Source organism: Castor canadensis, chromosome 13, assembly GCF_047511655.1.
Source record: "Castor canadensis chromosome 13, mCasCan1.hap1v2, whole genome shotgun sequence".
NCBI classification, from domain to species: Eukaryota; Metazoa; Chordata; class Mammalia; order Rodentia; family Castoridae; genus Castor; species Castor canadensis.
The window spans coordinates 74,815,641-74,827,725 of record NC_133398.1 but is presented as its reverse complement, the minus strand read 5'-3'; the positions used below and the strand labels follow the sequence as shown (position 1 = coordinate 74,827,725).

Below are 12,085 nucleotides of genomic sequence, written 5' to 3'. Positions count from 1 at the left end.
ATAAGAAAGAGCAACAAAGGGGTGAATTTGATCAAAGTACATTATATGCACATATGGAAACATCACAGTGAAATCCCTTTGCACAATTAATTTACACTAATACAAAATTGGTCACATTTCTATACACTAACAATGAATGATCTGAAAAGGAATCAATTCCATTTAGAATAGCATGAAAAAGAAATATCTGCATGGAAACAACACAAGGAATCTCCCTGTAGAGCTATCTTCATCTCAAACTAGCAAAAATGCTATGCTTTTCTTTTTATCTAATATGTTTTTTTCTTCAATAAAATCAGAGAACAAGAGGATGGAACAGGTTCTGCCTGGAGGTGGAGGCAAGGGGGAGAGGTGGCCCAAATAATGTATACACATGTAAGTAAATGTAACAACAATAAAATAAAATTTTTTTAAAAAATAAAGTACTGGAAATAAACTTAACCAAGGAAGTGAAAACTTACACACTACAAAATGTTGATGAAATTAATTAAGGAGAATGGAAACATGTAACATGTCCAAAGATCAAAAGATTAAATATTATAAAAATTTCCATACTACTGACATGTTCAACATAATCCCAAAATCTTGATGGTATTTTTCATAAAAATGGAAAAAGAAACTAAAGTTCATATGAAATAAGAAAGGGTCCCAAATAGAGAAAGTAATTTTGAATAAGAATAACAAATATGGAGGCATCACACACTACCTAATTTCAAAATATATTATAAATAAACAGTAATGAAAATAGAATGTAACTGTATGTAAAAATACATACAGACCAATAGGACACAACAGAGTCTAAAAATGAGCTTGTGTATATATAGTCAACTGATATTTTAAGAAGATTGCCAAGAACACACAAAAGGAAAAATAATATCTTCATCAAATGTCACTGGTGAAACTGGATATCTACATGCAAAAGAATTAAATTAGATTTCTTATTTTACACCATATGCAAATATCAACTCAAAATGTATTAAAGACTTAACAGAATGTATTAAAGACTTAAGACTGTAGACTTGCTAAATTACATAAGGGAAAGACTTCACAAAAATGGTTTTAGTATGATTTATTGGACATGAAGCCAAAAGCATGGCCAAGAATATCAAAAGTAGTATGGGACCTCATCAAACTGCAAGCTTCTACACAACAGGGTGAAAGGCAGCCTACAGAGTGAAGTAAATATTTGCATCTGTATCAAATAAGGATTTGATGCCCAAAATGCATAAGGACCTCCTGTGACTAAATAATGAAATAAAAATAATGGCAATAACCAATTTTTAAATGAGTAAAGGTCTTTAATAGAAATTTTTGCAAAGAAGGCACACAAATGGCCAGCAGGTATATAAAGAAATGCTTAACATCACTAATCATTAGGGAAATGCAAATCTGAACTATAGTGTGATATTATCTTGCATGGCTATTATCAAAGATACATCACTACAATAAGTGATAGCAATGATGGGGAGAAACTGGAACCTTTGTATAATGCTGAACAGAAGGTAAAATGGCACAACCACTATGAAAAACAGCATGAAGTTTTCTCAAAAAAAAAAAAAAAAAACAGCCAGCAATCCCATTCTTGGGCATTTATCCAAAAGAAGTTAAATTTAGATCTTGAAGAGATGTTGTCACTCCCATATTTATTATAGCACTACTTACAATAGCCAAGATGCAGAAATGACCTGAATGTCCACTAACAACTAAATTAATAAGGAAAATGTAGTATATACATACAATGGAATATTCAACCTCTAAAATGCAGGCATTCTGCTATGTATGACAATATGGTTGGACTTTTGAGGACATTACACCCCACGAAATAAGCCAGTCACAGAAAGACAAATACTGCATGGATACACTTATATGATGTATCTGAATTTTCCAAACTTAGAATCAAGAATGTAGAATGGTGGTTGCCAGAGTCTTGGAAGAAAAGAAAATGAGGTGGTTTTGATCAATAGTCATAATTTTTGTAAATATACAAGAAAAATAAGTTGTAGAGATCCACTGCACAGTATGGTGCCTACACAGTCAAGACACCTCTCTCCTATGTCCACATTCATGGACTCAACCAATCAAGATTGAAAACACACACAAAAAAAATTGTCTTCATTGCATGTGTTTAGACTTTTATTTCATCATTATTCACTAAACAGAACAGTATAATAACGATTTCCACAGCATTTACATTGCATTAGGTATTATAAGTAATCTTAAACTTCATTTTTTAAATGTAAGAAGGATGTGTGTAGGTCAAACAAAAATTTTATGCCCTTTTATTTAAGGGACTTGTATATACACAGATTTTGGTATCCACTGGCATCCTAGAACCAATCCCCTACAGATATTGAGCAATAACTTAATTGAAAATATTGAATTATGCATTTAAAAATTTAAGATAGCTGGGCACAGGTGACTCATGCCTGTGTTCCTAGCTACTCAGCAGGCAGAGATCAGGAAGATGAAGGTTTGAGGCAGTCCCAAAGCACCTGCCTAGTGAGCAGGAGGTCCTGAATTGAAACCCCAGTACTAAAAAAAAAATTGTAAGATGGTAAATCTCATATTATGTCTTCTTATAACAGTGAAAATAAAGATCTTGAAAACTTAATCAATTTGACCTAATTAACAATTTTACAACACTTTACCTAACAATGGCAGAACATACATTCAGGGCACATTGAACGTTCACTAGAATAAACCACATTCTGGGCCATTCAGAAGCACCAGTGCATTTAGAAGCACAGACACCATGCAAAGCATTAGTTCAACCACAGTGGAATTAAGTTCTAAAATAGTTTTTAAGAATTTATTTTTTCAGCATTAGGATTTGAACACAGGGCCTCATACTTGCTAGGCAGGCCCTCTACTACTTGAGCCATGCTTTTAGTTATTTTTTAGATAGATTCTCATGCTTTTTGACCAAGAGGCCAGCCAACTATCCTCCTACTGCCTCTTCCCCAGTAGTTGGGATTACAGACACACAGCACCATGCCCAGCCAGTTTTTAAGAATTTTTAATGGTGTGATAGATGTATGGGGAGTATCCAGAAATAAATTTGCTTGATATCACTTTAAAAAACTTAAACTTAAATGGTTATATGATGGATAAAATGTGTATTATTACCTATTAATATTTAGAAACAAAAGTCAGTTTTTAATGCTTTACATAGATTCCAAATATTCAAATTCTGAGAAGTGAATGTTTCGTGGCTGACTACTAAATGCAGGCCTGTGTATACTGCTATCTTTTGGAACACTCTAGCTTCTCTATTTAAGTCATGGCACTAGGACCTGCGTGGGTTTCTGGGCTGTTTTCATCTAAGAATGAAAACAACAGACCATTGTGGGCACTTGCTACCACTCTGTGCCCGAATATTAAATTGTGTCTCTATGTTCTTCTAATTGAACTCTTCTTTAGATGATGCTCTTCCTTTCATTTTTAGTAAAATCAAAGCTTTTGCTGCATTTTTTGTCTTTCTCATGTTTATGCCCATGAATGGTCTGAGTGCCTGGAAAGAGGTCACAATTCAAGGTCTTGAGCTGAGCCTACACAAAGTGAAAACAATAGAGTGATTCAGACAAAATAACCATGGATTTGGTACAAAAAGATATGTTCTTTCATTTTAATTGAACCACCTGGTCATTCAGTCAATAGCCAATCTGTTCTATTGTATAGATTCTGTCTTAGAGAAAAGCTGCTACAACAGAGAAATACTGGAGAGAAATAAAAAAGCAAAACTATAGACTGTCATCTACTTGATCACAAGCAAGTTATGAATTGTGTGCTTCTGTGCACACTCAAATAGCAAGTAGAATGAGGATTTGACTTGCTGGACTGGATCCCTTTGGTGAGACCATTTAAAAGCATTTACATACACTCCTATGCTTATATGTGGTAGTTCAAGTACACAAAAGAACAGGATGAAACCCATGAATTTACTAAGATTCACTGGAATTATATCCCAGGGGCCCATCATGCTTACTTGAGCTGTCTTCAGTATCATTGTCTTTCTCCTCCACTTGGATTTGCACTGTTAAAGAAAGAATAAAAATATAACAATCACGTAAATGCCTGTGTAATTGTTAATAATTGCTTTTTACTTTCTTTATTTTCATCATAGTGTTTTTGTGTAGTCAATAAAAACATTTTCAATAAACTTGTCAAAATGAACATTGTTTATTAAATATATACAGCCACAGCATCTTACACAATGGTATATGTAAAGATTGCTCTTTTATCACCTTCAGGGATTTGCAAAATGTATAGGCTATGAGCCTATCATCTCACTTCAAAGTAACTTCAATGAAATAAATTCTGTATTACGATAGCTATATTGGGGTTTGTTGGATCATTTCACTTTATGGAAGTTGAGTTGATAGAAAAGCTATAACCACACGCTTAAACCAATTATTTTATAACACCCAAAATTGTTATTTATATAGAGAATAATTCATTCTAACCAGGTGTAACCAAGCATGAAAAACTCCAGAAAAATACTTAAAGTCTGATCTTTTATATTATTATATTAATTATATTAATGTTTATTATTTTATTACATATTATTTTAATATATTATTATATTAATATAGTCTTAATTTTCCAGAATCACCTTGACAATGTGGAAACAGGTGATTTTATAGTTCAGTATAACACTTCTGTTTATTCCCTACCCAGTGCTCACACATAATTGGTTTTCCATTTGGCTTCATTTTTATAAAAGTGTTATAAAAATTTTAATAGTACACACTGGACATGTGAATGTAGAGGTAAAGCAGCTATTTTGCAAGCATGAAGCCCTAAGTTCAAACCCCAGTCCCCAAAAGAAAAAATATTAATGGTATCAATATGAGAAAAATGTATTAATTGTTAAATTTTCCCTCGTTTTCACTAATGTCAATGTAACATCCATTGATAATAGGTTTAGTTAGCCACCCAGAGACAGCGCTACAACTTGCCTTGGTAAAAATTAGAGTATATTGTTCCTTACAATAAGTCTAGTAACTTGTTATAATATATAATTTTACTATGTTTTTATTTAAGTTGGAATGGCAGAAATCCAAAACAGCAAAAATGGCAAACAATGTTGCTGTGAGTGACTGAAACAACCTCACGTTTTGTTTCTCCTTTGGCTCTGTCAAAGGTTATTACTCAGAACCTGATTGGCATATTGAAAAGGCAACCCATGCCAAGAGTGTAAATTCCATTCACAAAGCAAATTATTATAAAAGTACTTTTTGCTTTTAAGCACTATCTGAATAAAAATTTTTAGAATATGCAAAAATGTTATCACTTAACAACAGCCTTGCAATGTGAAAATAAGTGTTCTTTTGTTCAGAGTGGACATGAGCCTTCTGTTACTGGTTGTAACTGTATCTGCACAGGACAAAGATTTTTATGTCACTACTGAGAGTTTGCAATAATGAAGGAGACACTTCTGAGAAGATATTTCACATTCCACAATAGGTCATGGTCTCTCATTTACAATTAATGCCACCACCAAGCTTCTTCAGTCAAAAAAGAATTCCCTAGGAAGGCATTTTAATGATGTAAGATTAGCCTTGCAGCAGGGTCTTATCCATATGTACCATATAAAAAACAGCTGAGGACAAATAACAAATGATGACCTATTCTGCAATACACTTATCAAAACCAGTTTAAAAAAAATTAGGACAATATATCATGCTAGACATTAATAATCAATTCACTGGGATATGATTAAATAGTTAATTAAAATAGGAAAATACTAAATTAGCAAAAACATAGCAAATAGGGAAGATCATATATTAAATAAAAACAGCAGAATCAAAACAAATGTCACAAGCCAAAGCAATGAACAACAATTCAGTTTTCTCTAGTAACCAAGTAAGAGAAAGAACAAGACTGGAGTAATGGGATCATCTTCAGTACACAAAGAACAGCTATAAATGACCACAAACAAAAGCCAAAAGTCCATAAGGGAAGACATCCATGGGGCATCAAGTACAGAACTAAAAAGGAGCTGTAATTTCTAAGCAACACAATGAAGAGCATTTCAGCAATGCCCCATTCCCTCCCTTCGAGTTGGTTTTCCAGTCGTTATGCTAGTCTGTCTACAATCATCGCCATATTCTATTAGGTGCCATCTTTGCTCCCCAGTTATTCCTTTTTCTGGCGAAGAAACAGTCAATGATTTTTTACAGTTATTGGAGTGATAACTGTTTTGTTCTTGATCCAGATCCTTAGCTTAGGCATCATTAGTGTTAGGAAAAATGCCGCTCACAAAAAAAGCTCACGAGAAAATCTCACATCCAAGAGCAGAGTTTTAATGACAGGCACGAGCCACGTGGCTGACCCGGGAAAGATGGCCCAGGAAGAGAGAGTCCGGCCAGGCATGGCCTTTTATAGAAGAGGGAGGGTAAGAGGTTGGCACATGCACAGAGGTCCCTGATGGGGGTGGAGCTTGGGTGGAGCTTGTCCGGGACGGGAAATTTTGTTAAAGGGCAGGGCTGTTTATTGGGAATGGCTCCATTTTCCAAGAGGTGAGACCTGAGGATAAAATGGCCACTGATTTATAAAATGGCTGCTGATTTATAAAATGGCAGCATTATTGTTCTATCAATTAGCATTAAAAACTAAACATCAGCATGATGTCCAAGAGTTTTATGACTCCATTGAAATCCTCGGTCCAAGCTTGATTTGAATAGAACAGTATTTTGCTGAAAAGTAATTATCAATAGTAGGCTGCATTTTCTTCAAATCAAAGCAATGCTAAAGAACTCTCTCAGACTGGAGGTGTGAATCAAGCTCTAGCATTCCTGCTTAACAGGTTGGGTACCAGCCCTAGTACCACCACTAAAAATAGAAGAAAGAAAGAACCATCTCCTAAACAAAAACCTGTACAAAGAAAAAACTCAGAATGCTTAAATGGGAACTGCAGACTACCCTTCATCTTCCAGACAATCTTTCAGATGGCCTTTTGTTATCCCTTCTCTTAGCAAACCCTGGTAGTTTAGTCCCAATCTTGTGAATCTCCTCCTACCTCCCTCCATGCTTTGGCTGCTTCCCAAAGTCTATTATCTTGTATTTTTAAAAATAACCCTTTTTCCTGGGAATGTTGGGAGAACAGTGAAAGGAGAGGAGAGGGAGATCTGTCAAAATGTTGGCAACATCAAGCAAAACTGCATTGAAGCATGCATATTTAAAAGAATATGCAATAGGAGCAGATGAACTCCTAGGCAACCCAGATTCTCATTTCATGCAAATGGAGCCAGTAATTAAAAACCATAAAAGGAAACAACAGGAAAATGTCACATTTCAGAGGCATTGGAGTTGTTCAGGAAAGCCGATGTTGTTCTGGTATTTCTTACTTAATCTATAGGACTGAAAGTTGTTTATGGTTCTTCAGGCTTGCAGCAACCAAGTGGCCAGAAGAGTTAAATGATATTCCCTACTCCTCCATTCCTCATTTAGTTCCTAACACAGTGTTTACAGCACCAGATTAGTATTTTGGAAACTGAAAATTCATTTATTCAATTAGCAGTTACTGTGTGCCCACAAAGGTATACATAACAAATGTTCTGGGTAACTTTGTAGACTGTTAATTACCCCTGCCTTTAAGGAGTTTTGCTGTTTGGTGTCCAAGAATGACTTTATAACAATTATATTATCAGATGCATATTATATTATAACAATTATATTTATCAGATGCATATTAGGCAGCTGAGATTGGAGTTCTAAAGAGAAGTCTGGTAAAAAATTACAATTTGAAATGACTAGCCTATAGATAATACTTAAAACTGAAAGATCAGGTGAGAACACCAAGAAAATGAATGCAAATGAAACATTTTTTTAATTGTAACAATGATAATGCTGATGGTGATACAGAATGTGATAAAGAGAAAAAAATGTGTACGAATGAGAGAGTGTGTGAGTGCATGTGCCAAGAACAGCATTTAAATTCTCTGATTTTCTAAAAATGAAACAAAAAACTAAATCAATCCAAACTTCAAAAGGAATGAGTGCAGTTAGCCCTAAAGGAGAATTACCCAACAGTGAGAACTATGGATGTAAGTTGGAGCCACCAATCTCTAATACCAGTTTTTTGTTTGTTGGATTCTTGTCCAGGGTTGGTCAAAGAATGGCAAGCCCTGACAATGGGTGAGTGGGAAGTGAGGAAGTTTATTGACATCAAGAAAGACAGGCATGGAGGGACTCAGAAAGACTGAGCTGTGGCAACTGCATTGTCTAGAAATTTTTACTTAGTTTTTGTGTGCTTTTGGGGGAGACTACAAGACCCTGGAAACAGCTTCTGATAGGTGGGCCCTTGGTTGAGCCCTTATCCCCTCCCTATCCTGAGCCCACATGTACATTCTCAGGGTCACCTATGCTATCTCTGTTCTCTTGCCTAACATCTGATTCTTGCTGACTTTAACTGCTCCTTTGTGGCCCCCAGCCTTAACATCTCTATGGAGGAATGATTTCCCCATAAAGAACAATTCAATTCTGCTTCCAGTCATTTATTATAATTCTGTTGGTGGAGGCCAAGTGGAGAACAGAACCATTACCATTGCCACCAAAACTGAATAAAAACAGTAGACTGTGATCCTTCTTCCTCTGGAATGTTATCTACCCAAGATATTGTTACGTGCTGGGGTCGAGGGTCCTTGCCTTCACAGGCCAGAGAACTGGCTCGTGAGGCAGCTGAATGATGAGCCAAAGTTGGTATATAAAGCAGGATTTATTAGAGAGAAAGGAAAGGCTACAGCTAGGGAAGCGCAGTGGAGCCCAGAAGCTGGTAGCTCGCTGCTCAGGTGAAGGCTGGGGTTTTTATGGACGTTTTAACTCTGGGTTATGTGGGTTTTTCTCATTGATCATGGATTCCCGGGCTTTCTCAGGTGAACTGGTTTGGTGTGCACCTTTATTGGGGGAGGGGAAACAATCTTGAGAGCATTTTGCTCATCAGCCCTGTGGCAGATCTACAGGCTCTGTATCTCTCCTTTAAGATGCAAGAATGCAGGCCTCCATCTCCTTAGGATGCAGGAATGATATCACCCTCCATGGGGGGAATGGGATACTCACTCATTTGCCTTAGGTCTCCGGACCCAACAATATTAAATCCCACTTGGGTTAACAAGGTAGCTCTCTTTATTTTTGCTACTTTTAGGAAAGGACAACAAGATGCTCATGACATTCATTTATAACAGTGATAGGTCCTCCCAGTGATGGAATTAAACATGGTAATTTTGGAAGGCAGTGAATGAAGACAACTATTCAATTCTCATATTAATCAAACATTGATAGGCCTATAAACTATAAGGCGCTTAAGATTCCTAAGGAGTGGGAAATATGAAATGAGATCATCACCCTTAAATATCATCAAAGTAGCTGGGAAAAAGATTTAACTTTACAGAGGTAGGCTGATATACCTTCTGCATGTCCCAATGTCTTTTTCATTTTCCTTAACACCAGTTTTGAGATAACCATGGGCATACATTCAAAAACACCATAATGGAAACTTGCATAACAAATGCCAAAACAAAAACTTGGTCATATTGTCAAACATTATAAAGCCTTGGAGATACTGAATAGTTATTTTAACTTTCTAGTTTTGGGTTTTTGGAGAGATTCAATCTCCCGAAACAGAGTCAGGGACAAGGAGACAAACAAATACAACTGTTATAATAATAGTTATTGTTCAGTATTTCTTACATCTAGATTGAGGCTCAAGGGCCCCAAGTTGGAGAGTAAATAGTTGTTAATGACTGCTTTATTAAAAACACATATAAAATACCGCAGTTGCCAAATGGAAAAGGATGAAGTCAGTGGTAAAACACATCTTACTATGAGGCTGCAGAGATGGCTAACTGTTAGAAGAACAAAAAGAAGAAAAATGAAAACTCCCCACTTAAAATATAGATCCCTTTTCTATCATTTTAGAATGAAAATAAATTACTACATATACATATATGTGGAGAAGGAGATGCACATCCAATTTTCTTTCACTTATTTCTTTTGCTTTTATTGTTCAAGAAATTATAATTAAACCCAGCTGAGCAAAGTGAGTAGCTGGTATGCTTCCAAATTCCCCACCCACCCCCCCAGAGCTGGAAGAGCAAATATGAAATGCTGAAACATAGTTTTTCAATGCTGAATTACTTGCTGGAGCATTTGTGAGAAACTGCAATTAGGTGTTTCACGATACCATTGGTCTACACAAAGAACAAAAACAGCTCTTATTCTATGGAGTTTGGACAGTGGGCTTTTTTTTATTTTAAACTATACATATTCAATAAATAAATAGCTATTTACAAAGGCATTTAAAGTTCTCTGTGGTTACCAAAAAAGTAAGCGGTCAGTCTTGCTTTTTCTATGCTTTTAGATTATTTTGGGGGAAGAAACATTTCTTATTTAATCATGCTGTCATAATAAATACTCAGAGTGTGTGCTCTCACATCGCAATTACCACCATAAAGGGCAACCACTGTAAATAAGTGTGGTGATATGAAAATACATTCCCTTGTGAGTTTTTTGTAGCTGAAACCTTTTATAGTAATAGGGTACCAAAATAAAAACCAGAAGAAAATACAAATGTGTGTTATAAACCCTCAGCAGCTATGCTTATATTCTCAGATTACTTAGGACAAAAGGAATCTTTCTGCTCTCCATAGCATTTCTGCAGTATTGCAAGTGATAAAGAAGAATGGTTGTCAGGATTCATGGATAAACAAACAAAATTTAACAGACAAAAAACACTGAAGAATTGTGAGACAAATGAAAGCAACCCATTGTTCCTGGAGCATAAAGAGGCATGGAAAGGCTGGTTGAACTCTGTATGCATCTTACTCTTCCTTTGTAGCACTGCTTTTGTTCACATTAGAGATGGTAATTAATGCTCATTAGCATACATTAGCAAATGTTAATTGGCATCTTCTAGAAAACAAAAGGCATTGGGGGCAGGAGAGAATCAGGAAAAGAGGGCTTAGTGGTTAGAGAAGGGCTGCAACTAAAGACAGAGACAGAAGGAGGAAAATGGATGATACTTGGATTTGTAGCATTCTAGAATCTGTAAGAGCTGTCTTTCTAATAAATAGTAATAGCACCAAGAAGGATTTAGTTCTATTTTTTAAAAAACAGAAAAGGAAAAGAAAAAGCAAGTCAGCAACTAGAATGAATCATTCTTTTTTCTCTCTTCTAGTTCTTTGGGGGGAAAATCACTTTGTAGGATTTGCTAACCAATTGTAAGAGGTGCTCAAACTGCTTTTGCTGAAAAGCATGGAATCCTTACTTGGGCCCATGAATTAACTAAAAAGCAGGACAAAAGCATAGCATCTGTCCTCTATTTTGTGTCTGTCTTTGCTCTGAGCCATTCTCTCTGAAGTCACCTTGCAACCACTTAGGAATTTAGGAAGGACAGGAATGGTGATAACATCTTCATGACAAGGGACAGAAACTACTTCCAACATAGACTTCCTCAGGATGGACCACCTGCTGGAAGCTGTCCAGAACAAAGACTGAGATAGTGGCCAACCAGGCCACACCTGTGATTGAAACTGTTTAATTATGCATACATTTTGTCCCCTGCTCCTACATCTTTGTCTATTTAAACCTGTAGCCCATGTCTGTACCCCAAAGATGGCTGAGAATGGGCTGAGTGCTATTCCCCTCCTCCCACAGCATATTTAAGCTGTGTACCAAACCTTCTTTCTCTGCCTTCACTATGCCTCTTTGTTTGGCATAAATGGACCTGGCATACAGAATCTCAGGAGTTTGAGCCTTGGATCCAAAGCCCCTTTCACAACCAGGAATATCAATTAAAATAGTCATACCTTACTGAAAAAAAATTCTGCATGTTAAGTCTTCATAAATTCATCAGATTTGTGACCATCTTTCTACACCCCATTTTTTTTTCTCCACAGACTTAGCTTACAATATTCAGTAAGACTTAGGCTCTAGATAATTTGTAAATGGTTTGTAATTTTATTAAAATAGTTGACCCAGAATGTGATGAGTGTGTTAATTTATATCCCAGAGGCAACTGAGTACTCTAGTTAGTTTTACACAATGTTAGAATGGAGATTTAACATTTGAGAGATTCTAGTCTGAA

At 35.9% G+C, this 12,085-nt stretch overlaps 1 protein-coding gene across 1 annotated transcript in view; it reads right to left on the bottom strand.

Moving 5' to 3' along the window:
• Tmc1 (transmembrane channel like 1) overlaps positions 1-11,805 on the bottom strand; it is a 125,952-nt gene extending 114,147 nt beyond the window's left edge. The window contains exons 1-2 of the mRNA XM_074052182.1: positions 11,679-11,805; positions 3,986-4,033 (exon numbers count right to left, since the gene is read on the bottom strand). Coding sequence (XP_073908283.1) covers positions 3,986-4,033; positions 11,679-11,805 — 175 coding nt within the window. The remainder of the gene's footprint in view (positions 1-3,985; positions 4,034-11,678) is intronic.
• Between the last annotated feature and the right edge of the window lie 280 nt (positions 11,806-12,085).